At 38.4% G+C, this 27,496-nt stretch overlaps 1 protein-coding gene across 1 annotated transcript; it reads right to left on the bottom strand.

Annotated features, from left to right (window-relative positions):
• Positions 1 to 5,881: 5,881 nt before the first annotated feature.
• On the bottom strand, positions 5,882 to 8,240 carry LOC148015077 (uncharacterized). The gene has a single exon (XM_087665425.1). It carries the CDS (start codon positions 8,134 to 8,136, stop codon positions 6,175 to 6,177), a length of 1,962 nt encoding a protein of 653 aa, XP_087521551.1. The 5' UTR covers positions 8,137 to 8,240; the 3' UTR covers positions 5,882 to 6,174.
• Between the last annotated feature and the right edge of the window lie 19,256 nt (positions 8,241 to 27,496).

Here is a 27,496-nt window from a genome sequence, read left to right as displayed (position 1 = left end):
TTGTGTACATCTTGTGGTATTACCCTAATTTGATGATAACCACTCTTTAAATCAATGCGGCTGAAAACCTTTGAGCCTCCTAGACGATCCAAAATGTCGTCAATTCTGGGAATAGGAAACCGATTCTTCACGGTGATTTTGTTGAGGGCTCGATAATCAATGCACATCTTGAATGTGCCATCTTTCTTTTGAACAAGAAGAACCGGTGAACAAAATGGTGAGCTACTTGGCCTAATTAGCCCACGGTTGAGTAGGTCTTCGACTTGCTTTCTGATTTCTTCTTGTTGAGGACGGCTCACACGGTATGGTGCTATATTAGGAGGAGAACTGCCCGGGATAATATCAATATGATGGTCTTCTGGCCTTTCTGGGGGAAGTTGATAAGGAAGATCTTCTGAAAAACAATCTTTATACTTTTCCAAGAGCTGAAGTTGCTCTTGGTTTTCAGCATTCATATTATCTTTTACATCAGTGACATAAAGCAGACAACATTGAACACAATCCTTAATTGCTCGAGAGACTTGCATATGGCTTACCATAGGTATGGTGTCTCCAGAAACTCCAGCTTGGATCTCGTACTTCTTGCCTTTGTTGGTGAGTTCTACCTTCTTTTTCTGAGAGAAGATGGTTGAATCTATTCTATGATTCCAGGGCATGCCAAGAATCACATCGCAACCATCAAGGTCTCCGATACAGAAGGTATCTTCGTCACTGTAGCCTTGAATTTGAAACTTGAGCTTGCCAATGTAGGGTATCACAGTCTTCACTGTGTCACCTTCATCAGCATTTAAAGCTTGGCGAACTTCTGCCGGAGTGTCCATCTCTTCATTCTTGCAACTGTCCCCAAGCTTTTAATAATTTGCGCGTCTCTGGAGTGTGAGTTGAGTTTGCAACTACATCACTAATAGCATTGATTTTCACTGGCGACTTAGGCTTGTTGTCAGAAACCTTACTTTGTCCCTTGTTTGGACATTGCTTCACTATGTGGCCTGTTTGTCCACATTTAAAGCACTTCCCTTCTTTCATGAAGCGTTGCTTTTCTTCTTCGGAAAATTGCTTTGCTTATGGGTATAGATTGGAGCGAAATTGAGGAGCATTAGGAGGTGCATAGGGCTTCATCTTGTTTTGATTTGATGGCTGCTTTTGCCACTGTTTTTGTCCTTCATTTGGGGCTGAATACTCCTCATCATTAGCTACTCTTTTCTTATCATTCTTTTGGAATGATTTGTTGCCATTGTGCTCCATTTCCCATGTCTCAGCATGGTCAATGAGTTCCCTGAGACTAGAACAATGATAATGATTAAGAGTAGTACGAAGTTTAAAATGCAAACCTCCTTGAAACTTCCTAAGCTTTTTCGAACTGCTGATCTTCTTGAAATGTTGGACCTTCAAAAGTAGCTCCCAAAATCTCTTGGTATAGTCACCAAGTGACTCATTTTTCTTTTGCCAAAGTCGATCCCATTCCATTTTTACATCTCTTTTGAAATGAACAGGAAGAAATTGGCTTTGTATCAGGCGAACAAAGGACCGCCATGATTTTGGGGCAGCATGATCATATTCCAACCCCGTCCACCAAGTATGGGCTAAGTCGGTTAAATGCAAAGCTGCAAACTTAATCTTTTCTTTTTCTTTATACTTGTCACGACCATACAAAATTTGAAATTGACGAATAAACTTCAGAAGAAGATCAGGATTTCGGGAACCATCATACATACTGAACTTGATCTTCTTTTCAAGTTGAGATAGTGACTTAGTCTTCTTCTTCTTCTTATGCCTTCATCCACGCTCAGATCTTGAGGTTGAAGATGATGAAGTGCTTGATGGGGAGGAAGATGGAGACGAGGGTGAAGAATGTCAACGCCTTTGACGATGATGAGGTCTTCCACGAGAAGGGTGTGACTCTTCATTACTAGAAGAGGATCCATCAGAATAGGCGCCAGATGACTTTGAAGAAGAGGATAAGCTTCGACGCGATCTCTTTCTTTGTCTTGAAGTAGAATGGGACTGCCTCTTAGAAGTAGTTGGACTTCTTGATCGGCTCCTTTCATTGGTATGGCTTTGTCTCCTTGAAGTAGATGGGCTTCTTTCCTTGAATTCTTTGGGATTCTCAACTTTTTCTAGTTTGAGAAGTTGCTCACGAATTTGCTGATTCTCCTCTCTAAGACTTTGAATGGCTTGAAGGATAGCACTCGATTGATCCATTGAGACTAAAGAAAAAAAATATATGCTCAAGCACTCAATGCAAGGGCTGAAAACAAACAAACTTATAGTTGTAAGCACTACCAGTGTTGGGGGTGAGGACCGAGCCCAAAGCTCTGATACCACTGTAAACGCCCCGAACAACGTAGTATGCTTAACAATTATGATATTCGCTTGTTTTCGAGATTTAATATAAAAGAGAATGAACACTTAAAGCTGAAAATTACTCACAAAATTACAGCCATGAAAATGTAAAAGTAATGGAGACAAGATTGAGGGTTGAAGATGGGCAACCCCCCCCGAAGGAATGTATTTCTGCTCAACCCAAGTCCCTTAGGGAAGAGCTCAGTTACAATCAACCTGAGAGTGAGAAGAAGTAATTCTCACTCTCACAAGATCATGCAAAGATGTACAAACACACATGCATTATCTATTATGCAATGATAAGAACTGATTTCTTTACAGTATGAGAGAAAAAAAAGGGGAATTCAGCCTTTCTCCATCATTGATCAGCAGTACAGGGATAGGGCTTGCTTCTTGTAGCTAAAATGGAAGAAAGAGCTCGAGAAGGAGGTGCTGTAATGAATTTACAGGCTTGTTGTCTTGTAAAAAAAAACAGTGATAGAAGAGGGAATATGGAGGAATTTGATAATGGAGAAGTGGGGGATGATGATGGGGATGGATGGGGCCAGTTTCTGGCTATCTGTGTATGCTGTACATGAGTTTACAACAAAGAAAAATGATGATGAATGAAGAAAAACGAGCTCTTATTTATAGGAGAGGGGAGAGCTAGTACAAAAGGGGAAAGTGGAGTAGCACAAGACAAGTGTCCAGCCACATGTCATGAGATGTGACAAGTGGTGGGACACTTGGAAACTTGTGTGACAAGTGTCTTGACACTTGTCTCTTCTCTATGGCCTTCCTTTTTGGGTTGAATACTGTCAAGAATAGAAACAACCAAATTTAGTAAGCACAGTTAGAGTACAGAACTTACTATTTTTAGAATGACATCCCTATTTTTTAGGACTAGCATTTTTAGGCTAATTCGAGGCTCCTAAAATTTAGGGACCTCCTAAAATTTAGGGATCTCCTAGAATTTAGGGACCCCCCCAATATGGGTATCATATGAAAGCTTTTTCCGTGTACATCGCAAAAATGGTATCCGAATCTTCATGTGACTTTCCTATGCAAAGAAATGTGCATTTCAAGCTTTCAGCCCACACATGCACATTATACAAGCATTTCATGATCATGCCATCTTGTTGATTGTAACTGTTTGTTCTGGTGGATCTAGCCCACACTTCAAGGCATCAATCCTTTCTGTGTGCGAGTCTAACCCTGATATGCGTGAGTTCTAGTCACAGGCGCCCAATCGGGTCATATAGGTGGAAGTGTGAACTATCTTTTCTCTAACCCACCGCGTGGGTCCACCATAACCTGTGACCACTCATTAGTGGCCAGCTCCAATGCACTTTTCTTTATATCTAATTAGTGCAAAGGAAATAAATTTAATAAATCATTATATAGACAAATTAATGAAAAAGGATACAAATTCTGTTTCTATAGAGTTGTGACATTCATCAACATGGTTAGTGCACTATTCTTTAGGAAAAACTCTTCAAAATTTATTGGTTGCTTCACAATTGCTACTTACATTTCCTTCTCCTCTGTAGATGAATGAGCTCGTAATACTACTATTATAGGATGTTGTACAAATCACTCAAATATTTCACACCTTAATTCCCTTCACATTCCTTCATCATCATTAATAATGACTTTATTGTGCCAAGAACGATTTGTTACTTTTTGGATACATCAATCCCCTTTAAATACGCCTAAGACTTGATTTTTTCACAACACTATCTCTTTTTGTCAACCTCATATTGCCTAATGGCCCCATGTGATTATAGTTCTCTCTCTTAGCGGTCTTGATCTTGTGGAGTTCCTTGTCTTTGAAATCCATTGACTTGAGGTGATTGAAGGCAGAGTGCATGAAATGATGGATTTTCCTATCTTTGGAACCCATTGATGGTAGGTGATTGAAGTTAAGAAAGACCAATAGTAGCTTTGTCCATGCATGCTCCATTAGTAGCTTTGGCTTTGCACTCCTCATAATGCTCAATTTGATCCTTCAACAATCATAGATCAAGTTCATCCATATCTAGGCCATGAACACAAAGGGCTTGCTTATAGTCTAAACCCACATCAAACTGCTCAAAGCATAGTTCCTTGCAATCTTGCCTCTTACTAGAGGCAACCTACATGCATGCCTCAATACCACCTGGCAATGATGGTGCATGACTGTCCCATGAGAGAGTAATGGAGAGTAAAGGCTTTTATGAGCTACATTAATGCACGATGTTCCCACTCCTACTTTCCCCCACTCAACATTACTATACCCATTTGTTGCTTGCTTCAACACACTCAAAGTTGACCAACTCCCAAAACTACCAAACTTTTCTTTTCTCAACCGTGGTAATTATTATCATCAGAACATATGTAATTTCTATTACATTACATGGCTTAAGAATTATCTTTGTCTGTGTGTGTGTGTGAGTGTGCATGTGTGTATATATGTGTGTGTGCATGTGTGCATGTGTGCATATGCACGGGTGCATGCATGCATGTGCACGCATGTGTGTATATACATATGTGACATATATATAGAGATACACATATATACATATTTTTACACACACACACATACACACAAATGCACGCACGCATGCACACACACACACACACACTCTCTCTCTCTCTCTCTCTCTCTCTCTCTCTCTCTCTCTCTCTCTCCACACCCCCACACACATTTATATGTATGCATGCATGTGTGTTTACCTAACAATAATTAAAATAAAATTTTTGGTCCCACTTTGCCATCATCTACCCTTTAACGAATAAATTTGCATACTTCATTCTTTAAATCTTATAGATGAGGTTAGTTATAAACAAATCTTTATAATGAACTAGGATATAGTTGGAAAACATAGTTGATTCTTCATGCCATGTTGACTAAGCTTGACTCGTGCAATAGTTTTTACAAATTCAGAATTATAATTCTTTGATTAACATTTTTGTATTGGACATTATACATGATGATAGGATGAATTGAACTAGACACTTCATTATGCATTAATGAATTTGAATATGGTATACTTTTTGAGGGCCCGTGAGGTAGTTGAACTCGATAAGTTTTAAAGGATGCATTAATTACCAATTTATCTTGGTTTTGGATTTTAAAACTTATTGCATTATCATATCTATTCATGTCAAAACTTATTGTAGTTAAGTGCATTTACAATGGAATCTAAGACCCTTTGACACTAAATGTCTAAGTCATTTGCAATGTTGTCCTTAACGAGTGCATTCATAATGTCATGTTAAACCCTTTAATATGTTATGATAAGGTTAGCTACATGTCTAAGTTGCATCCTTTTGATCTTGGTTACAACATGCAGAATCAACACATATGTTGAGTGAATTAGTGTTAGAGTTGAGGGAATTCACATGGTGTGGTTGGTGGCAAAAGTCATGTCACCTTGAACCTATAAGGACATCATGCAATCAAAAAAGTTTACCATGTGCATTTGCAAAATAGAACTCATGATGACTAGTGGATTTTGGGTACTCATTCATGGAAACAAAACAACACATGCTAATAATTACTCTATATAATGGGTTCTACATACGATATGTGAATTAACCCATCTAGCATCCCATCCCATACATTACAATTTTGGAGTTAGTGTGTCTAAAATTCTAGAAGTGGCAACATAAGAACTATGCTACATCTCTAAGACGCTAGAAGTGACAACATAAGAGCAACGTATCTCTAACCATTCTACGAAAGTTAACATAAGAACAATGTATCTCTAAGACTAGGAGAATCGGAAGGTGAGGAAGCCTTTGAAGTAATTAGGGGAGGGGTGGCAAGGAAATGAAAATTTTCCTTCGAGAAGACTAGCTTAATAGCACTCAGTTTTGGGTGGAGCTTTGCAATGCATTGATGGTAGTCCTGCCATCAGGATGAAGGGAGTCCTCAGGGTGAGAAGATTGAGCTGACGACCTCTTGCAGTGGGCGATGGCACTTTGTATTCCATTGTCTACTTCAGTGGAGGCTAATCTCTTGCTGCTGCAATATGGTACACTCAGAAGAGAAATGTTAGTAGCTCGTGGGAAGACATGGTTAATATTGTTGCAGGAGATGAGGTCTTTGCCCAGACGTTTAGTGAATGTAGAGGAGGAATTAGTAGCTTTGAAGGGTTGGCCTTTTGGCTTTTCAGGAATACTCAAAGAAGCTGCTGATTTCAATGGTAGAGCTTCCATTTCACGCTTTAAGTGCCTGTCATGGTGATTGTCAGCTGCAGTTGCAGATGATTCCTTGCTATAAGAGAACACATAAACATAGACTGATTTGAAGATTTTAGCATACTTGCTCAAGTATTGGTTGGCTCTGCCTATGCTCATGTAACCTGTCTGTTTGGTATGAGAGGGGGAAGAGGTGGAAGAAGAGGAGGAGGAGGAGGATGAGGAATAAGATGAGTAAGAGGAAGAAGAAGAGCAATTAGGAGCATGGGAGGCTATCCCTGCAGCAAATCCATGGTCAGTGTCACCTATAACACTAAGCTCCTTGTCTAAGCTAGGCTTTAGGTTACTATTTGAGCTTGGTATTGGAGGCTCTTCTTCTCCTCCTCCTCCCCTTCTGATCCTCATCCTGTGATGCTGACCATTTGCTGATCCATTGAAGAGGAAGGTTCTCAGCACAGAGCCTGAGCCGGTGAGATTGAACATGGACATTGCTGCCCACCTTTCTTGCTTAATGTTCCCTTCAGTATTTGATGCATTCAGCTCTGTGCTTTCGATAGGGCCGCTAAGATTATCATCAGTACTTGAGTTGGATCTTAACCTCCAAATTCCAGGGAGATACCGTTTCAGGGAAGTTTGGCCAGATTTGCAGGCAATTCCTCCCCTAACCAAATTTAGTGATGAATCCTGGTAGCATTGAGGGAAGACATTAGGGTCCTGCATGTCTAGCCATGAGCTGGTAATTGGAGTACATAATTTTCCTGTCACAGAAGTATTACGATCGGCTTCCATAGAAGCTCTCTGAGCCAAACCTTGAGGAGCTCCATGTGCTGGCTGGCCTGTAGATCGAGAGCAATTAGCCGCCACAGAAGGGATTGCATGCTTGCAAGTTAATGGCAGCCCAGGCTTGTCTTTAATCAGATCTGGCACTGCCTTTGTTAAATCTGCATCAAAGGAGCACAGATTATCTGCGTGATTGGTGCTTTCTGCTGCAGTGGCGATGGTGCAGGACGACAGCTCTTCCACCATCTTGATGCGGGGAGGGAGGTGGAGGGGCAGAAGCTGGCCCTTGTAGAACAAATCATCGGCGGGAGAGATATACTGTCGAATACAGTCATCTTTATGATCAAGAATGCCGTAATGATAACCCGAGATAAGCATGGAGCCGGCCTCAGACCATGTCATGCTGAACTCAAACTCATCATCATTATCATCAGCTGCAGCATTATACAATTCTTCTTCTGCTTCTTCTACTTCATCTCCTGCTTCTTCGACTTCTACTTCTTCTTCCTGTCCTTTTGCTTCTCCTTCTGCTGCATCATAATCGTCATTATTTTCAGCTTCTTCCTCCCGCTTCATGTCTGTAAGCTGCCTGCTATCCCACACGGTACTGCAGCCCGCAGGGCTCAAGTCCATGTCGAAAAAGAGCTCCTCCTCCTCCTCCTCCTCCTCAGACTCCATATCAATCTGTATATTATGGCTAGTTCCGCCATGGCTGTAACAAGGATTAATAGTGAGAAATGCACTGTCTGTACCGATGTTATGATCAAGTCTCGACAAGCCGGGGCTCTGATCTGTCCTGAAGCAAGCAGATGGGAAGGCGAAGGCCGAATGACTATTCGATTGCTTCATAGCAGAGGTTGTGGAGAGCTAGCAATGGTGGAGGGTTACATTGCTGATTGATTGATTGATTGATTGTGTGTGTGTGTGAGAGAGAGAGAGAGAGAGAGAGAGTGTGTGTGTGTGTGTGTGTGTAAGTGAGTGAGAGTGAGAGATACAAAGAAAAACTCTTCAGACAAGCGTTTCAAGCAGAAAATAGAAAAATTCTACAATTCCATAGATCACAGATGCCCATATCATCATCATCATCATACATGGGCATTAGGAGCCATGGTACATGACCATACACAAATATCATATATAATATTCCAAATTAAATGTTTGACATTGGAGCAACATTTCTCCCTACCTACCTACGCCTCTCCCCAACCTTTTTGTCACCTTCTTCTTGGCCCCACTATAAGTAGTAATAATCTCTTTGCCATGGAATGAGAGATTTTTTTCATAGCCCACCTCACCTCATAGAGTCACAAGCCTTCATGCCAAGCTCACTCATTCGATCATGCAAGAAGTGGTGGTTGAGCTCTTTTCCCACGCTTGCCCCTCACAAGAGTTATTCCAAGACCAACAAGGTCCATCCAATAAGTGTCTAAGTGCCTTTCCTCTTCTTGTATGCAAAAAGAAAGTGAGAAATGAAGGCATGCTTATAAGGTTCATTTAGTAGTGCCTTCCATGCATCTACTAATCAAGTGTCGCAAAAATGACAAAGAAGATTAAGGGACCATCATCTCTCATTTGAAACCACCATATGTATTGTAGTAGGTTTCCAATGCCAAGTTAGAATGGAACTTCCACTAACTATCATAATAAATGAGGAGTAGGTGTACTTGAAAGAAAACCAATCACTTACTAGACTTAAGAAACAACTTTCCTCAAGCAAAGGTTGAGAATTCAATGACTTCTCATAGCCTTCTAGATCACCAATAAGCAATTAAATTGACGATCAAAATTCTTGCAATATGCATGACTAGTGCCACAAAAATATGAATGATTACAAAAACAAAGTGTGCTACAAGCTTTTGTAGAACCATCCTATCCCTCAAGTATGGTAGTTAGCTCTAGAGAAATATACAAGTATCATGCACAAGAAAAAGTACAATGTAATAGAATCATACATAAGTTGCATGCACAAAGAAACTCATATAATGTAGTAAAAGGTGCATAAAAAATGCATCAAAGGTACATTGATAAATGTGTATGACACACTATGCACTTATAATGTTTCAAGAATAGGAATAATGCAAAATCATGTTGATTACTTTTGATACTTCAGATATACCTAACAAAAGTGTTTATATGGAACATTACCCAAAGTTACATTAAGTTGGGTCCCAATCTCTCCTTTGACTCATAATGAGACATTGTGATTCTATTATGAGTACGTTAGCGAAATAGGCTTATGTTTTTTCTCCAATAAAATAGAATTTCATTAATGAGGTGAAAATATATACAAGCTCTATAATGCCAAAACTATAAATGTGGATAAGGGAAAAGAACTTAGATGCACTGAGCTTGTAGGGAAGTTTCTCATATGTGGTTTGTATAATTGGCCGATGTAGTAGAGGCTTTGCATTGCCAAACTCTATGTTTCATATGGCTACAAAAACATATATCAATTCCCTTCATGCACCCAATCATTTGCTCCCATCTCCTCTAAAGAGTGCAAATAATCTCAACCCATGAGTTGGAGAGAGTCTTTGCAATAGGAGTGTCCTTACATCTTCATACCAAATACATAAAGCTATGATATTGGCAATCTACTCCAATTTATGAGTCATTGGTCTAATGGCCACTCTCTTTATGAGAACTGTAGACTAGGAATCATGCCTAGCCAACTTTGGTGCCTTTAGATAAAAATGTACATGCCTTTTGATTACTTGTAACCATTGTAAGACTTCATTGAGCAATAACTAAAAGCACATGAGGCCAAATTGATATTTCTAAAGACTTTGAGTCCTTTTTCCAAGTAATATACTTGGACCTTCTTATGGTGGAGAATGGGAGAAAGGCTACCAAAATGCTTGAGATATTAATACAAGCTAGTTCATTGAAGTTGTTTGAGCTTATCTATAAGCATGAACCTTCATATTTTCATAGTCTTTTGCACTCTTAGGTGAAAGTATGGTTAGGTGAAGTGGTGTCATTGACATCATTTTTCAAGTCGTTTGTGGAGGTAAATAATAAGTTTTTAAAAGAGGGAAAAACCTTAGGAATCTTATGCTTTTCCATGTTATTTTTCTTTTATGGAAATTGAGTGACACCCTCGAGGAATTAGTTACTCTATTTATATCCTCTACATCAAGTGCGTTCAAGGCCTATTTATAGATCTCCTTAGCTGTGAAATTTTCCTGAATAAAACATAACACTTTTCTATTTAGTAAATATTCCCTTTATATTACACCCTTTTCTATATAAAAAATGTATAAAATTGATATTTTAAAAATACCTTATTTTGAACTCGCGTGATGCACACATATTCATGAGTAACTTACTCGAGGTGACACCAGAAGATTGTTCGCCACCACTCCTCCCACTCTTTTTTTAAGTTATGCATTTAAACGGAAGATGCACATTCTCTCTCTCTCTCTCTCTCTCTCTCTCTCTCTCTCTCTCTCTCTCCCCCCCCCCCCCTTGTTTGTGGATAGAGAGAAAGATGTCTCTCTTTATCTCTCTCTCACCCTATATGTGGTATCCTCCTCTCTCTTCCTCTCTTCCTTGAGAGAGAGGCAATGGTGGGATGAGAGGTAGAAGCTATGGAGTGTAATAAGATTAAGAGAGAGAAGAAAGTAAGAGAGTTGTATGGGTACAAAATGAAAAATACCCTTATTCTTTGTTATCTTTACTTATATATGATTGTATAGTGTGTACATATATAAGGGGTGCCTTCTTTGTTATAGACCAAGTTGGCCTTTATCCCAATAACCTCCCACATAAAGGCTAATGCACCTTTTTGGGAGTATAAGAGGAAAGCAAAGATAGTATCCAGTGCCATCAACACTCTACATTATGCAAAGTGCTTTGAAAATAAACTTTATATGAGAAGATATGCAAGGTTATCATCTATATGGATCTTGAAAAGATCATTTTGCTTCTCCTCGAGTACCTCCCTAATTAAGAAATGCTTTATTTCAATATGCTAATGGCATACTAGCTATCACAATGCAATGTAGGTATGTCTACCTCCTCCCAATGTGTCTTACCAAGGTTTGCCATATGGGTGGTAGAAACATCATGATGTCTACTTTGAACCTTTTTTTTTCTCCCACACTTGTTTTCCAACAATTTTTGGAACATAAAATAGCTGATATCACTTAGGCCCACAAAAAATGTGGAGATTATGTCTCTTGACAAAAATTAGTCACATTGTCTGTCAATTGCTATGTGGTTTAATCAAAATTTTGGGCATGGTTTCTCTTTAAATGTCATGGTGAAATAATGTATCTGTTGTTCTGTTGTGGAACTAGCCCAAAAGGTAGCACACATTATAGCTATTGTTTTTCAATGATAGTATGACCAATGGCCTCAAACTTTGTACAAATATTTTTCATATTCCAAATTACTTAACTTGATTTTTTTATTCATGTTTTTAAAAATCATTTTTCTAGTTATACTTAATTTTATGGGACTAACTTCTTGGTTTAAATAACCATTTTGTATGTATAACCAATAACTCTATATAATAGACATAGGGTACGATGAAAATCACATGGGCTAGTAAGTAAGGATATAGACTTGATTGAATTTTTTATGGTTAGATTTTGAGATATATGTCCTCATAAATTAACCCTCTAGTTGTAATGTGCTCGACTAAGAAGCTCTTGGCAATACAATGTAGTAGTCTATCAAGAGGTTCTTCTTATGTGATGTTGCTCAATACTCTTTAGAATAAGGAAGTTTCATTGCTTAGGCTCTCTCGAGTGCACTTTGCAATGGAAGATTGTGACCCTAACCCCTTAGAATTGATGTGAATTTTGAGCTCCTAAGTAAGGTAATGTCACTTATCCATTTGTCTAGCATCGTCTAGAATCAATCTTCAAGCATCTCCTTGTACTAGATCACTTAAATAGCATTCAACTTGTGTTGGAATTGGTTCAAGGAGAGTGAGAAATGAGTAGGAACACAAGTCTATCGACCCCTCTACTTGTTGGGTATACTCTCCCCCTAGTCCCCTAAAATGACAGAAAGTCATGATTCTAGCTATATTGATCTCTACTTTGTCAATGCTTACTTCTAATGGATGAATAAAATTGTGGTGAAGCTCTCAGCTCATCGAGACCATCCTATCTCAGGATGAATTTGTTAGGAATTTCACCTTCTTGCTTTCCTCAATTGCTCAGCTCTAGTTAACCAATTATCTAACACACTTATGTTTAAATATACAAAACCAGCTTCTTTAATTAACCTTTTAGAGCATATGATTCCTTCACATAATTTAGGGTCATGATACTCCAAAAAAATAGGAAAGTCCTTTGAAAAAAGCTTTAATTTATCTTAAAGAGTTTATATAAATCCACCTTCCCCTATACGGAAGAATAATTTGTAGGTTTTATTTCCACCAAGATTCCATCCTTAACTAGTAACATGGCTATCAGAAAGTCCATCTTGAATCACGCAGAGGTTGGACAGTTCTCCTACTAGGAGCCTAAGGGATTTCCTAGTCAGAGTCCCCTTGGTACCCTCACCTCCTCTTGCTACCCAACGATTCCTTATAGAGTGACCTCTTGCCTTGAGGGGGTCACTCATGAATATATGCATATATAACGTGAGTTCAAAATAAGGGGTTTTTAAAACACCATTTTTATACATTTTTTACATACAAAAGGGTGTCATATAAAGGGGTTACTTACAAATTGAATAGAAAAGGGTTTTGTTTTATTCAAGAAAAAATCACAGATTAGGATATTTATAAATAGGCCATGAACGCACGTTATATAAAGGATATATATATAGTGAACCCCCCAAGCCTCTTGCCCCATTAAGGCTAGATAGAGCTTTTTGAGGTAATAAAAGACCAACCCCCTTAGTGTAGGGTTTTGCAATTAGCATTGTGGGAGGTCTAGCATGGCTCTTTTAGATCCAATTAAGATCCTAAACTGCATAATCATATTTTTTCGAGTGCATCAAGCAATCTTTTGCAAGGACATCATGTCAATCAGAAGTAGGATTTAACTTAGTAAGCACTCTTTCAACCTTGTAACTTGGTTTTTATTTTCCTTGGACGTTTCTAGGATATTTTGAAGCCTCAATTTGATAGCTTGTATTGAATTTCTCCTTGTTTATAATCATCTTACCTAATTTGTTTAGGCCTTTGATTGATAATCTCTTTCCATTTAAGTTCTTGTTGAAGATTGGATGATCAATCTAATTGCAAAGCTTTGTTGATGAGATTACTAGGTCTTAGCTTAGCTTACAAAAGCTAATTTAAGCTTTAGAGTCTTTTAGCACGAATTCTCTTTGCTAAGTAATTTATCAAAGTGTCCAATTTTTCTAAAGTTTAGGTTTATAATATTTTGGGAGAAGATCAATAGTCTCTTATATTACCTTTTCAAGTAAGGATCATATCTCCTTCTTTATGTGGGTCTATGTATCCTACTTATCCAAAGATCCTTCAATCGACTAAATACATATATAAAAAATTTCTCTCAAAAGTTTTATCTTATTTAATAACGTTTAATAACATGGGTAACTTATTCTATCAAAGTAAAGGTTTTTCTATATATTTAACTTATTTTTGTTACAAAATAGTGAATTACATTTGGTTAGATTAATCATTCTCTTCCTATCTCTATATGACCTTGGATGCCTTAAATATATTATATGGATTTATTTTCTCTTTTAATCCTTGTCAAAATGGATATTTGCAGATTTTCTAATTGATTTTTTAAAATTTAGTTTTTGACCTATCAATGCACCTTGATTACATTCAACTACTTTTCAAAAAGTTCCCAATTTTTGTGTCATTTTCTTATATCCTAATTTAATTGTTCAAGAAAGAGAGAGTGTGCTTAGTTTTATCATGTTTCCTTTCACTTAAATTAATAACTTAAAGTAATAATTTTTATTTCATCCCTTCATTCCTTTGTGCCAAAAGATATTCCCTAAACTACAAAATGCTTATTTATAATATGAATAAAACTTGAGTATATATCCATCTTTTGTGTTAAAAATATCTTACATTCTATGAAAAGAGCTCGGGATTGGTTCATAAGTGATGGCATGTTGTCCATACTTGTAGCTCCATTTGTGTCTCTATCACTTCTCAATCAAGAGCTTTACTTTTTGGGGGCCATCGTGGATACAAAACCTCTTGTGTGCAAGGCTCCAAACTTCATGGGACTTGAATAAGTTGGTTGCTAGTCCCAAATGGGTAGGCAAGGCCTATGAAATGGGATCTTGGAAGGGAAATATAGGTTTGTTGTGATGGTAGAGAGAATTTTGAGAGATGCAGGACATGGTCTCCACAAGGTAGATAGGGAAATTAGAGATGCAAGAAAGGCCTCTGCAAGATAGGGAAAGGGGAGGGAAAGAGATGGATCCTTGGTAGATGTAGTTGGCTTCCTCCTAGTGTGACGATGGTCATTGAAGTCGTTGCAGCACTCCTCCTTTTCTCTATTTTTCCCTTTACTTTCTTTCCTTCCTTTCTTTCTTCTCTTCTCTTCTTATATTCTCTTCTTCTACTCCTCTCTCTTCTCCTCTTATCTTGCCCCTTCTACCACTTTTTCTTCTTCTTGTCTTCCTCTCTCCTCTACTTTCATTTTTTTTCATTCCTTTCCCATTATCTCCTCTTCTCCCTTCCCTTCTCTTCTCCTTCTCTTCTTATTTCCTCTTTCTCTCCCTACCAATCTCTCTCTCTACCTCCTCTCTCTCTCTCTCTATGAATAAAAAAATACATAAAGGCTATTATTTAATCCTTCTTATGGTTGCCATCATTATAAGCTCTCCCTTCTTGATAGTCAAGGTAGATCATGTTGTAATGGGGAACTTTGATGCTATCATCTAGTGAAAGATGATGATGAGTGAGTGATATGTTTGAGCCTTGATAATTGCGAGGTGAAGGTGATAGCGTGTTTCAATAGATTAATTGCCATCATCCTCTTGTTTTTCTCTCTTTTCATTAAACCTAAAAATTCTAAAAATTCTAAGGCTTTAAACCTTTAAACTTTCCCCTTCCTAAGTGGTAGCTCACATGGAGGGGGAGGAATGTTATATCCTCTTCCCCTTAGAGGAATCAAGATGTTCTTCAATGACTTGGTTAACTTGCTCTTTTTGACTATTATTTTAGGTATAATAATTGTACTAAAACAAAGTTGGGTACCAATAGCTTCAAATAAGCTCTTCCAAAAATGAGAAGTAAAAAGAGAATCATGATTGATGACAATACTTTTAGGTAATCCATGTAGCATAAAGATCTCCTTCACAAAGAGACTTGTGATTTTTGAGGCCTTATAGTTAGTCTTGATTGGCATAAGGTGAGATATCTTAGTCAGCATATCCACAATCACTAGGATCAAGTTATATCCTCCTTGAATGGAGGGTAATCCAACTACAAAGTCCATGTCAATACATTCCCGTTTCATTAGTGGGATATCAAGTGGCTGGAGCTTGTGGGTGGAGCTTTCCTAGCATCTTAATATGTTTAGATATTGAGAACTTTTACTCATTGTTGGCAACTCATACATTTAGTAATATATTTGAGTATATATCCTTTGAGATTTTCCCAACGGTAGCTTCTCCTTATAGCATTGAGAGTCTTTGCATAGCTCGAGTGTCTTGAGAATGGGGAATCATGAGCTTCTCAAAGTATATTTTTCTTGAGTTCTTGACTTGATGATATGCATAGTCTTGTCTTGAAATATAAAAGTCCTTCCTCTGTAGAGAAGTTAAGATACTTAAGCTCTAGTTTAGGATTTATCTCCTTGGATAGGATCTCTTTTGTCATCTATTGATACTTTAGATCCTTAGTTGCTTCTTCTTTGGTTATTTCTATGATTAAATTACTAGGCATTGATACCATAGGTGCTAGAGATCTTGCTTTGAGGGTTCGTCTAAGATAAGGATATTAAGAAATGTTTTGCAGCTTAAGCCATCTACATCAACATTTTTCTTATCTGACTTGTACTTGATTTCAAAGTCATACTCTTGCAAGACTTATATTCATCATCATTGCCTCATGTTTAGGTCAGGTTAAGTGAAGATCCAAATGAGACTCTTGTGGTCACTCGCTAAAGTCAATTATTTGCCAAGAAAATATTCTCTATATAGCTTGAGAGCATGAAACATAGCAAGTAGCTCTAGATCATGGATAGCGTAATTCTTCTCATGACTCTTTAGTTTTCTAGAAGAATAGCCTATCACATGACCTTCTTGCATGAGTATATAACCTAACGCAAAAGAGCTTGTATCGGTCACAATTGGAAAATTATTGGCTTAAGTTAGGTAGTCTCAAGATAGGGGCTATGACTAAGCTTCTCAAATTTAGATTATTTAATAGGACTCTATAAAATAGAAAATTGATTCTTGAGTGAGTGAATTAGGGGTGACAATCAAGGCATAGTCTTGTAGAAAATATACGGTGTAGTAGGCAAAATCTAATGAAGGAGTAGAGAATACACATCAAGTATGAGAAGAACAAAAAATACTTTAATTTCAAAGAACTAATACAAAGATGGATCTATCCACCTGTGTATTTCTATTGTGAAGCTTAGATGGTGATCTAGACAGATGATATGTGAAGGGCTTAAGGCTAGCTAGAAGAATTGTGACTGGGTGAAAGGTAGATTGATGATGTCTTTGGAGGGGTCTTCCTTTTCTAGCATGGGAAGGTAATTTAGTCGGCATACTTGACCATATTATGAAACTTCCCTAGTTAGCTAGATAATATTTTAGGAAATAATATTTTTATTTTTGATTCAAGAGCACTGCCCTCAAATATGCATCGGCCCTCCTGAGATGCCCCTAGCCAAAGGGCCACTTTTGCGGCCCCTCGACCCCAAAATAAGGGTCCCTGATAACTTCTACATCCCACAAATTGATGCATTGTGCTTTGAGTTGCTACCAGCATAGCTGCTCTATCTACCTAAAGGCTAGATCCACAAAGATCACCTTTTTGACATGCAATCATATAGACCTCATTTGACATATAAGTTAGGACCCAACCAATATCCATGCTCACACATGGCTTCTCCTCATAATGGGGGCCTTACTACTTAAAGCACCATGGATCATCAGTGGCACCTTTACGAGAGTGGGGCATTGAGCATATCTAATAAGTCCTTGATAAGATTTTGTACCATCCCATTAAGCCCAAAAAGATTTAGACTTAATTATTGTTGATGGTGTCCATTCTTGTACATCCCTGACTTTGGCATGGTCTACCACAATCCTTTCATCAAATCCTATGAATCCAAGATATCCAATCTAGCTATTGAAGAAGGCACATTTCTTCTACTTAGAATACATTTTTTGGGTTCTCATTTTTTCAAGGACGACTTGGAGTTGTGACTCATGATCTTTTTCCTTCTTTGAGTAGTTCAAGATCTCATCAAACAAGACAAGGACAAAGTCTTCAATATAGGGTCAAAAATATCTTGCATTAAACTATTGAAGGTTACTAGCACATTGGTTACTTCGAAAGACATCGCAACAAATTCATAATGGCCATATCTTCTATTCAGAGTAGTCTTTGGAATGGTTTTTTCTTTGAACGTTATCTGATAATAGCTTGATCTTAGATGAATTTTTTAAGAAGATTTTTGCCCCCTAAGATGGTTAAGTAGTGCATCTATCCTTGGAGTTGGCTATTATTCCACCTAGTTTATCCCATAGTAATCTATGCAAAGGTGGAGGGTCTCATCCTTCTTCTTTTGGAACAACATTGGGGTTCCCCATAGTGAGTTACTTGGCCTAATGTATCTTGGATCCAAGAGTTTCTTGAGTTGCTCTTTTAACTCAATTGGTTTTGGAATAAACATTTGGTAGGGTCTCTTTGCAACAACTGGAGTAGCTCTTGGTGTTAACTTGATTTCATGATTAACTTCTCTATATGGTACAAGTTTAGTCAACTCTTCTAGGAATACATTTGCATATTTCTTTAAAAAAGATGGTTCTCCCTCAACTTCTTTCTTGTGCTCTATCTTATTAAGTTTAATTAGGCAGACATATAGTCCTTTTCTTAGCCTCTTCACTGTTCGAGAAGCTTTTGCCATGAGGATCCTAGGTTTTTTGACTTCTTGCTAAGTTTCTATTTTGGAAGGTGGTTTGGTTTCTCCCACAATGAATATGAGTGTCATTGGGGATCAACCAATCCATTCTTAGCAAACACTCATAAGCTCCCAGGGTCATAACTTTCAACCCCATGTTGGAGAGATTTCCTCCTAAGTTAGATTCCACTTTGCTAGTCTATTGAGTAGAAATTACTTTCCCATTTGCTAACTCTACTTAATAACTTTGATGTAGGTGAAATTTCTATTCCTAATCGAATTGCATATTTTAGTGAGATAAATGAGTGGCTTCTTCCACAATGAATAAAAATCTTGAAGGCTTTACCTTGGTAGGTTGTTGGGGTTTGGATAACCAAGAATTGATGATTTGGACCCTTCTTATTGAGGATACCATGTACTATTTCTCTTTCCATGTCTGCCTCTAAAGTACGATTTTCACCTTCTTTTATCCCCTTAAGGGTTACTCACACAACTTTTCCTTTGGACATAATTGGTCAATATTGGCCATAAAGATATCCTTGGTGGGTTGTTTGAACTAGCTTTGCACATTGTCTTTCGAAGTGGCTTGGCTTGTTTGCAATGGAAACACCTTAGTTCTTCATTGATGCCAATTGTAGGTATAAAGTTTCCAATTGCATTTGTTTTGGCATTCTTACTTTGACCAACTTGGTGTTGTCCTTGGATCCTTTTGACATAACCACACGACCCTTTGTATGGAGAACTTTGTCCCCAAAATTTTCTACTCTTGGATTTTGCTTGAAGTTTCTAGATAATTATCTTAGCTCGAATTAATGTATATTGCAAATATATTTCTTTGAGAAGTATCCAATGGAGGGTTTAGTCCATCATAGAACTTTGACACTTGTTGGGAGATATCCATGGATGGGGCATATTTCAAAAGAGATAAAAAATTTGGAATAGTAGGCTTCTAAGCTTAGCATAAATTTTTTCAATTTAAAGAATTCATTCATTTTTAAGGTGCGGTAAATTAGCGGGAGATATCACCCATGTACAACTTTCTTTAGCTTCTCCCAATACGATGGTTGCTTTAGAAACTCCATATCCTTACACCTTTTTTTTAATACAAAAGTTGGGCTTCACTTGTTGTCAATTTTAACTTATATCATCACTTGATTCGGAGGAGAAATTCTGGCAATAGCAAAGTAATCCTCCATGGACTTGATCCAAACTTCTACTTTGGACTCAATATCCTTTGCTTTTCCTTTGAACCGGAATTTCTTCTCTTGCAATTCAACCGGGGTAAGCATTGGAATGATACCTTGGGATTGTAAAACTTGCATGGTTAGATATTTCTTTCATGAGTGTCAGCTTTCATTTCTCTCTTAAGACGATCACTACTCAATTTTTTCAATTTTAACCTTATAAAAGGAGTTTTAGAATGGAAATGCACCATTTTGAAAGGAAATCAAGTCCTCCTTTATTATCATGGCCATAGTAATGCTATTTGACTTTTTTTACATTAGATAGAAATTCTAAGTACGAAATTTACTTCGTATGAATGGATACCAAGAAGAGACTAGCTCCTTTTATTTATAGCCCAAAGGCTTACAACTTTAAGGTAGAATCCCAAGGATGATAATATCTAGATCAATAGGATAATAGAATGGTGGTTTGTGGTGGATATAAAAAATCATGTACTATGGAGGAGGGTCGAAAAGAAATTTTATATGGAACCCATGGTGACACGAAAGACCCTATATTGATACTCTATCGAGTGGGGTTACTCATGTCACTTCATTGACATAGCAGTCTAGGCATATGGCTTAACTATGGGTGCACAAAGAAGGATTTCTACTTGGGTGGGGAAAATATGAAAGCAGTTCATATGACATTCGCATTCTCCATCTGGGAGTCCTTGTAAGATTAATGCCTATTCCAAACCAATCTTCTTTCTCGATACAATGGAAATGGATCATACAACCGGTCTAGGATGTTCATCACTTCTCTCCTCCATTTTTAGTCAAAGGAGTGCATCATTGATACATACATGGCTCAAAACACTAGAAAACAATCCCAAGCCTCCATGCTCTGCTAAAGTTACACCCACATTAGTACAATAAAACTTCTTGAATCCCTTGCTTAGGTTAAGAATTGGTTCATAAACTTTTATCACACAATCCTTCAACTCATTTTCACTTTTTCCTTTCAAAGCGAGCTAATATCCTATATAGAGCATGTGTATATAGCCAAGGGGCATGATCATTAGTTTCAATCATGACTTGAGAGATTTCTTTTGGGAGTGGTGGTGACTATTTTGGACTTCTTAGAGAACTACACCATTGCATCGTAATACAAGATTCAATCGAAGTACTACATTTGTAAGCAAGTAAGCTAATTCTATAGAAGCATTTTTATTTTTATTTCTCTTCACACTTCATATCTAGTAATTTGATTTTCTTATTAACAAGTTATGTTGCTATACTACTAGACATTACCTATTGATATGCACAAGCTAGGCTTGATGAAGTACAAAGCACATTTGAGGATCATGTCATCCTATGGGAGTATCACTTCTATATTAGTGATGACCACCATCACGATGCACACTTTGTGTAGCACTTCTTTTCTTATCATGATACTTTCTTGCATGGTGGAGGAGTTTCTATGTAGCAATGTTGGATATGTTTAGATGATTGTGGAGCATAGTTCAAATGTGATATCTCAACTTTCTCAACTTCTCTTAATTAGTATTTGAGAGTTTAAATCATTAGAAAAGGGATTCTCAAATAAAATAATCCATATTTCATAACCCGACATATTCCAGGACTGATAGAACTACAAACATCTTCACACAAAAATTATCATACACACAGTGGTCATGACTCATAAATCTAAAATTGACTAAAAAAATTTCAAACTTGGCTTGAATTATGGGGAAATGAAGAAGAAAGAAAGAAAGAAAAATCTTTAAGCTTTAATAAAAAGCTTATGAAGGAGAAGAGTCGACGAACTGCCCCCCCTCTTTTTCATGGAAAAAAATGGCACATCCCTCTCTCTTCCTCCCCAAATTGGGAGAAACTGAAAACATGAAGAAAAGGCCTAAATTCTCCTCCTCCTCAATCTCAATGTAAGTCTCAAGAAATATCTCCCTTTTCTCAGTTTGACAAGAGGCCTAGATTGGAGCAAGATCACCCAAGAGGCACACGAATTAGTCATTGCATCTTTGGTAGCCTCTCTTGACCTCAAAGATCAGATTGCCACCATCGAATTGCATCTTGAAAGCTTTTGGATAGTTGGATTGGCAAGATGCCCCCCCATAAAGAACTCCTCTTCTTGGTCACAACCCATAAACCCCCTCCCCTTCAATTTAACTATAAATATGGGGCATGAGGGGTTGTTGGGAGGCCGCCCAAACTAAGAGAAGAGATTCTTCTCAAACCAAGAGAGAAGAACAAGAGAGAGAGAGGTAAGAGAAGTGCGAGAAAGGAAATTCTTGTCATGAAGATAAGGAGGGTACTCCGTTGGCTCTCAAAATCCCATCTCCTCTACCTTCACTCCCCTATAGAATTGAGGCTCTACTCAATTTTCTCCCAATTTCTAATAATTGTCATCTCCATCAACCCAATCTTGACGACCCAAAGCTCTATTGTAAAAGTCTTCTCCACAATCTTGTGATCAATGACCATAGCCCTGAAGAAGAAAATTATGAAGGTCACGAAAGCAAAAGCCGCTAATAATGTTGTGGGAGCAAACATAATAGCAAGTATTGGGATTACAAACGAAGCTGTGAATACCAACATCAACCAAGCACTCATCATAAATCCCCATGTACCATATTTGATTATTATTTTCAATATTAAAGGCAACAAATATATCATCTTTCTACGTGTGGATAATGAAAAGATGCATTCATAAGAATAAGATTTTAAAAAAATCTCTTCTATAAAAAAAAATCGTAAAGAAATTCTTCACCACAAATTCCAAGGAATAATTTGAGTTTATATAAGATTTATTGGAAATAGGGTTCAAGGAAGATATTGCGCTTCCTGAAAGAGTTAAAAATCTTAATTGAACTAATGGAACCTCTGATTGATAAACATGAACGTTGATTCTCTATTAGAAAAATAGTATTGAGATGAAAATGCTAAAAAATATTTTTTGTAATAAGAATCACCAAAAATTTCGAACTATTGCTAGACAAGTACCCATAGAACTCTGTTAAGAAAAAGAAAAAGATTTATGAGAGTTTCTCTCAAAAATAGAAGTCTAGGAAAAACAAACTCTTGTTTAAGTTTATCTTGAGCTAGATTCCAAGGGAATAATCATCCGAGAAGATGATTGGAAGATATGGCCACTTACGCTAAGTTTAGCCGTGGTATTGTTATCTAAGAAAAGGGGTTTGCTTGGAAAAAAGTTTGTTGAAAATTTGTGTATAGTACATTTGAAGTAAGTTGTTTGTGATTGTAAACTAGGAGCTGATCTTTCCTAAATTATCAGGCTAAGAGATGGATAATTGGGTATAGATCACTGATTGATGCAATATTTTGATGGGCACAGAACACCGATTGAGGTAGTGTTCTATGATGGCACTAGACCTTCCCAAGGTCAACATGAATAAAACATATTCCAAGGGGTTTTTGTTTTCACATTAGTGAGTATATACTAACCACGATGCAAAAGGTCAAATCATAGGGAATTCTAGTTGGCAAGAGGAGGTGAGAATACCAAGGGGCTCTAGTCACAAACTCCTTAGACTCTTACAAACTGTCAGTTACCCTTTGAACCCATACAGTATTCTCGAAGTTCTAATGCTAGTCTAGAAACTGAACTTCGAGACAATAATACATTTGAGTTGACATTACATCCATCCACCACTAGGACAGAAAACATTGTAAAATATATTTTGAGAAAGAATTGCTTTACACTATTTGTGTCATGAAATAAAGATGTGTAACAAATTTGTGTTAGGAGATAATCAAAGAAGCTATTTTTATATGTTGAACCTAAAGTGGTAGGTAATTAGGTAATTAAAAATACTCTATTGAGGGAAGCGAGAGGATGGATCTTGGGTCTAGACCTATAATTGGGTGGGTAAGCCGAGAGCTTTTCTCAAAAGGAAAAAATTACGTTCATGGATAGGTAAATGAATGACCACTAGATATTAGAAAACCCACCTTGCATCATTTTAGGGGGCCGGAATGGGATTTTTCCCTATGGTGTAATGAAAGAGACCTAACTATCCTAACTAAGGGGAAGGAGAGAGAGAAGGACTGCAGGAGAAGAGGGAGAGAAGAGAGAAAGGCAAGAAGAAGAGAGAGAAAGAGGGAAAAAGGAAGAAGAAGAGGAGGAAGAAGAAGAAGCTGTGGAAGCTTGAGAAGATGAAAAGAGAGTTTCTTGATAATTTCTCTGATGCCTCAAAATACCCTCTTACACTTTATATACCATCAGTGTGATTGGTATGTTCCCATGCCATGTTCCGGTGATCCCCATTCATTACAAACCATCCTGTCTCATAAAGTTTTTGTCCTAAAAAACAAGGGATGTAGTCATGGACTGTAAGGGTGTGCTGTAGGAAATCAGCCATAACTTTGTGTGAGAAACTCCGAATGGGACAATTGAGGTGTCGTTACAGAGCCCATGAGATGTACTTTCAGCCCATGTGGGTGGGGCGGGGTTGCAATCAAGTCAGGACCAAAACTGTTACACAATAGAGGGCTGTCCAGGAATTACTAATGTGCTGTCCCAGATGGTACGGATGGAGAAAAACAGCCATAACTTCCACTAGGGAACTCCGATCGGGGCAAGTAAGGTGTTGGCATGGAGCCCTCAAGGTGTACTTTCAGTCCATGTATGGAGGATGGGGTTGAAAATGGACCAGGACTAAAATTGGTACAAAACATATGGCTGTCCAGATGCAGACTGCAGCCCAAAATAGGTGTCATGGTTAAGTTCCAGCCAACACGGCCTCCTTGAGGTGTGGAAATTCATCCAAAATAGATGTTGGCCACCAAGAGGCTTCCTCTATTGGTAGGCCTTGCCATTTAATCAGGTATTCATGTATGGAATGGGTGCGGAGTTGCTTTTCACATTGCCCAATGACCGCTTCAGGAATATACTGGATAAGGCCCTCCTCATCTATGGGTGGTAGCTCCTCTACATGATCTTTGGGAGTGCCAATGAAAGGTTTCAATTGGCTCACATGGAATACATCATGGATCTTAGTAGTGGGAGGGAGTTGGAAACGGTAAGCCAAGTCCCCAACCTTCTTAATGATTTTGTAGGGCCCATAGTAACGGTGTGCCAACTTGTTGCAAGAACCGTCCTTTAGTGTAGCATAACGGGACTTGGTGACCTTGAGGAGTACCAATTCACCCTCTTGAAAGTCAAGGGGTCTTCTTTTTGCATCAGCATGGAGCTTCATGTGCTCTTGAGTCCTTTTGAGGTTTACCTTGCATTGTTGAAGTAAAGCTTGCATGCATTCCAACTCTTCTTTTCCAAGGGGGTTGAGCTTTTCATTGAAGATGATGGTAGGAAGGGGCACCCGATAACCATACAATGCTTCAAAGGGAGAGACTCCAATGCTCAAATGAGTGGAGTTGTTGTAAGAAAATTCAGCCAAGTGCAGCCATACATCCCAAGAATTCTGCACGTCATGACAAAAATGTCACAAATAGGTTTCAAGCCACTTATTGACTCTCTCGGTCTGCCCATCCGTTTGGGGATGATAGGATGTAGACGGAGACAATTTGGTCCCCATGGAGTTGAAAATTGTCTGCCAAAATTGACTCATAAATTTGGTGTCCCGGTCATGTACTATGACATAGGGTAAGCCATGCAACTTAAAAACATGCTCCATAAATTGAATGGCAACTTGAGATACTGTAAACTGGGATTTTTTAGGGATGAAATGGGCTGCTTTAGTGAGTCGGTCAGCTACCACATATATGCTATCCCAACCCTTCTTGGTTGTAGGTAAACCAGTGATGAAATCCATGGTAATGTGGGTCCATTTTCCTTCGGGGATAGGTAAGGGCTGCAACAATCCACTTGGTTTAAGAGTGCTATCTTTATTTTGTTGACAAGCCACACATCTAGACACAAAGTCTTTAACATCCCACCATAGGCCTTTCCAATGGAAGCTTTTTGAAACTCGGTCATATGTTTTGAAGACCCCTAAGTGGCTAGCAATCGGTGAAGAATGCATCTCTTCAAGGATCCTTTGGGTGAAAGGAGAGGCATGGGGAATCACAATACGGCCATGGATCCAATCCTTTGGGTGAAAGGAGAGGCATGGGGAATCACAATACGGCCATGGATCCAAATGAGGCCATTGTGGAGCTGATATTGGGAGTTGTCATCTATGACACCTTACTGTAATTTCTGGAAAAGAGGGTTGAATTCAGCATCAAGCAAGTATTCCTCTTGGAGCTCTTCAATCCAATCATGGTGGAGTTCAGTGATGGATGAAACCTTGCATACCCACATGTGAGAGAGTGCATCAGCCACTACATTGTCCTTGCCACGAGTGTGGGTAATCTCAAAGTCATAGTTTTGTAGGGTAGCCACCCATCTACGTTGTTTGGGAGTGAGGTTGGGCTAAGTCAAGAAGTATTTGAGCACATGATGGTCACTTTTCACCTTAAATCTGCTGCCATACAAGTAGTGATGCCACTTTTTGATAGCATGAATGACTGCCAACATCTCCTGATCATAGACATGCAACTCTCTCTCTTTATCATCCAATTTTTGGCTCTCAAATGCTATTATCCCATGTTCTTGCAGCAAGATTGCACCAATACCTCGTCCACTAGTGTCACACTAGATGGTAAAATTCTTTAAAAAGTCAGGGCATATGAGAATGGGGGCTAAAGTGAGCAAGTCTTTTAGCTGCTGAAAACTGTGGTAAGCCAATTCATCCCATAGGAAAGCCTCTTTTTTCAGCCTGTTTGTTAACGGGGCTACAATTGTGGCATAATGGCGAATAAATCTCCGATAAAAAGAGGAGAGGCCAAGAAAACCATGCAAGGAGGTAGTGGTAGTGGGGGTGGGCCACTCCCGGACACATTGCAATTTCTTAGGATCAGCTTGGATGCCTTTTTCACTAACTATGTGTCCCAAGTACTCAACCTCTGTTTGCATGAAGACACGCTTGCTTTCTTTGGCAAATAGCCGGTGCTCTCTTAGTACATAAAAAATTTTCTTAACATGCTTTAGATGCTCATGCAGTGACTTGTTGTAAATGAGTATATCATCAAAGAATACCAACACAAACTAGAAAAGCCATGGCTGCAATATTTTGTTCATTAAGCTCTGAAATGTGGCAGGTGCATTAGTGAGCCCAAATGGCATGACAAGGAAATGGTACAAGCCATGGTCAGTCCAAAAGGCTGTTTTGACTTCATCACCCACCCTCATTCTAATTTGGTGGTAACCGGATCGCAAATCAATCTTGGTGAAGTAGCGTGCTCCCTTGAGTTCATCAAGCAAGTCATCAATTCAAGGGATGGGGTATCTATTTTTTACGGTGATCTTATTGAGATCACGGTAGTCAATGCACAATCGAAGGATCCGTCCTTTTTCTTAACCAATAGAACCAAAGAGGCATAAGGGGAAGAGCTAGGCTCTATGAATCCCATTTCAGTGACCTCCTTGACTTGCTTTGCTACTTTCTCTCTCTCTCATTTAGAGAGCCGATATGGGGGTTTATTGATGGGCTTGGCATGGGGCTCCAAGTCAATTGGGTGATCCACCGATCTCTGAGGGGGAAGGGTAGTGGGGGGCTGAAATAGGTCCTCATATTCAGCCAAAAGCACTTTTAGTGCTGCATTTTGCTTCCCCAAGGTGTGTTGGTCATCATTATCCTTATGCAAATGCAAGACAAATATTTGGGAGGATTTCTTGAATTCTTTTTTGAGTTGTCTTGCTGTTATAAGATGAAAATATGCAATTTCTTTGATTCCCTCTAAGTGTACAAGCTGCCTATGCATTACAAACTCCATATACAGCTGAGAGAAGTCCATAGAGATTTTTTCCAATTGCTGAAGCCAATCACATCCCAAAACAACATCCACGGGGCCCATATCAAGGGTAATTAAGTCCACCTTTGCTATGTAATTTTCGGCCAGCATAAGAGACACTTGTGTGCATACATGGGAGCTCACTTCCTCATTTCCATTGGCCACTTGAACCCA

Source organism: Lygodium microphyllum, chromosome 24 (assembly GCF_053477565.2).
Source record: "Lygodium microphyllum isolate KBCC chromosome 24, Lygodium_microphyllum_v1.1.10, whole genome shotgun sequence".
Classification (NCBI taxonomy): Eukaryota; Viridiplantae; Streptophyta; class Polypodiopsida; order Schizaeales; family Lygodiaceae; genus Lygodium; species Lygodium microphyllum.
This window is presented reverse-complemented; position numbering and strand designations above follow the sequence as displayed.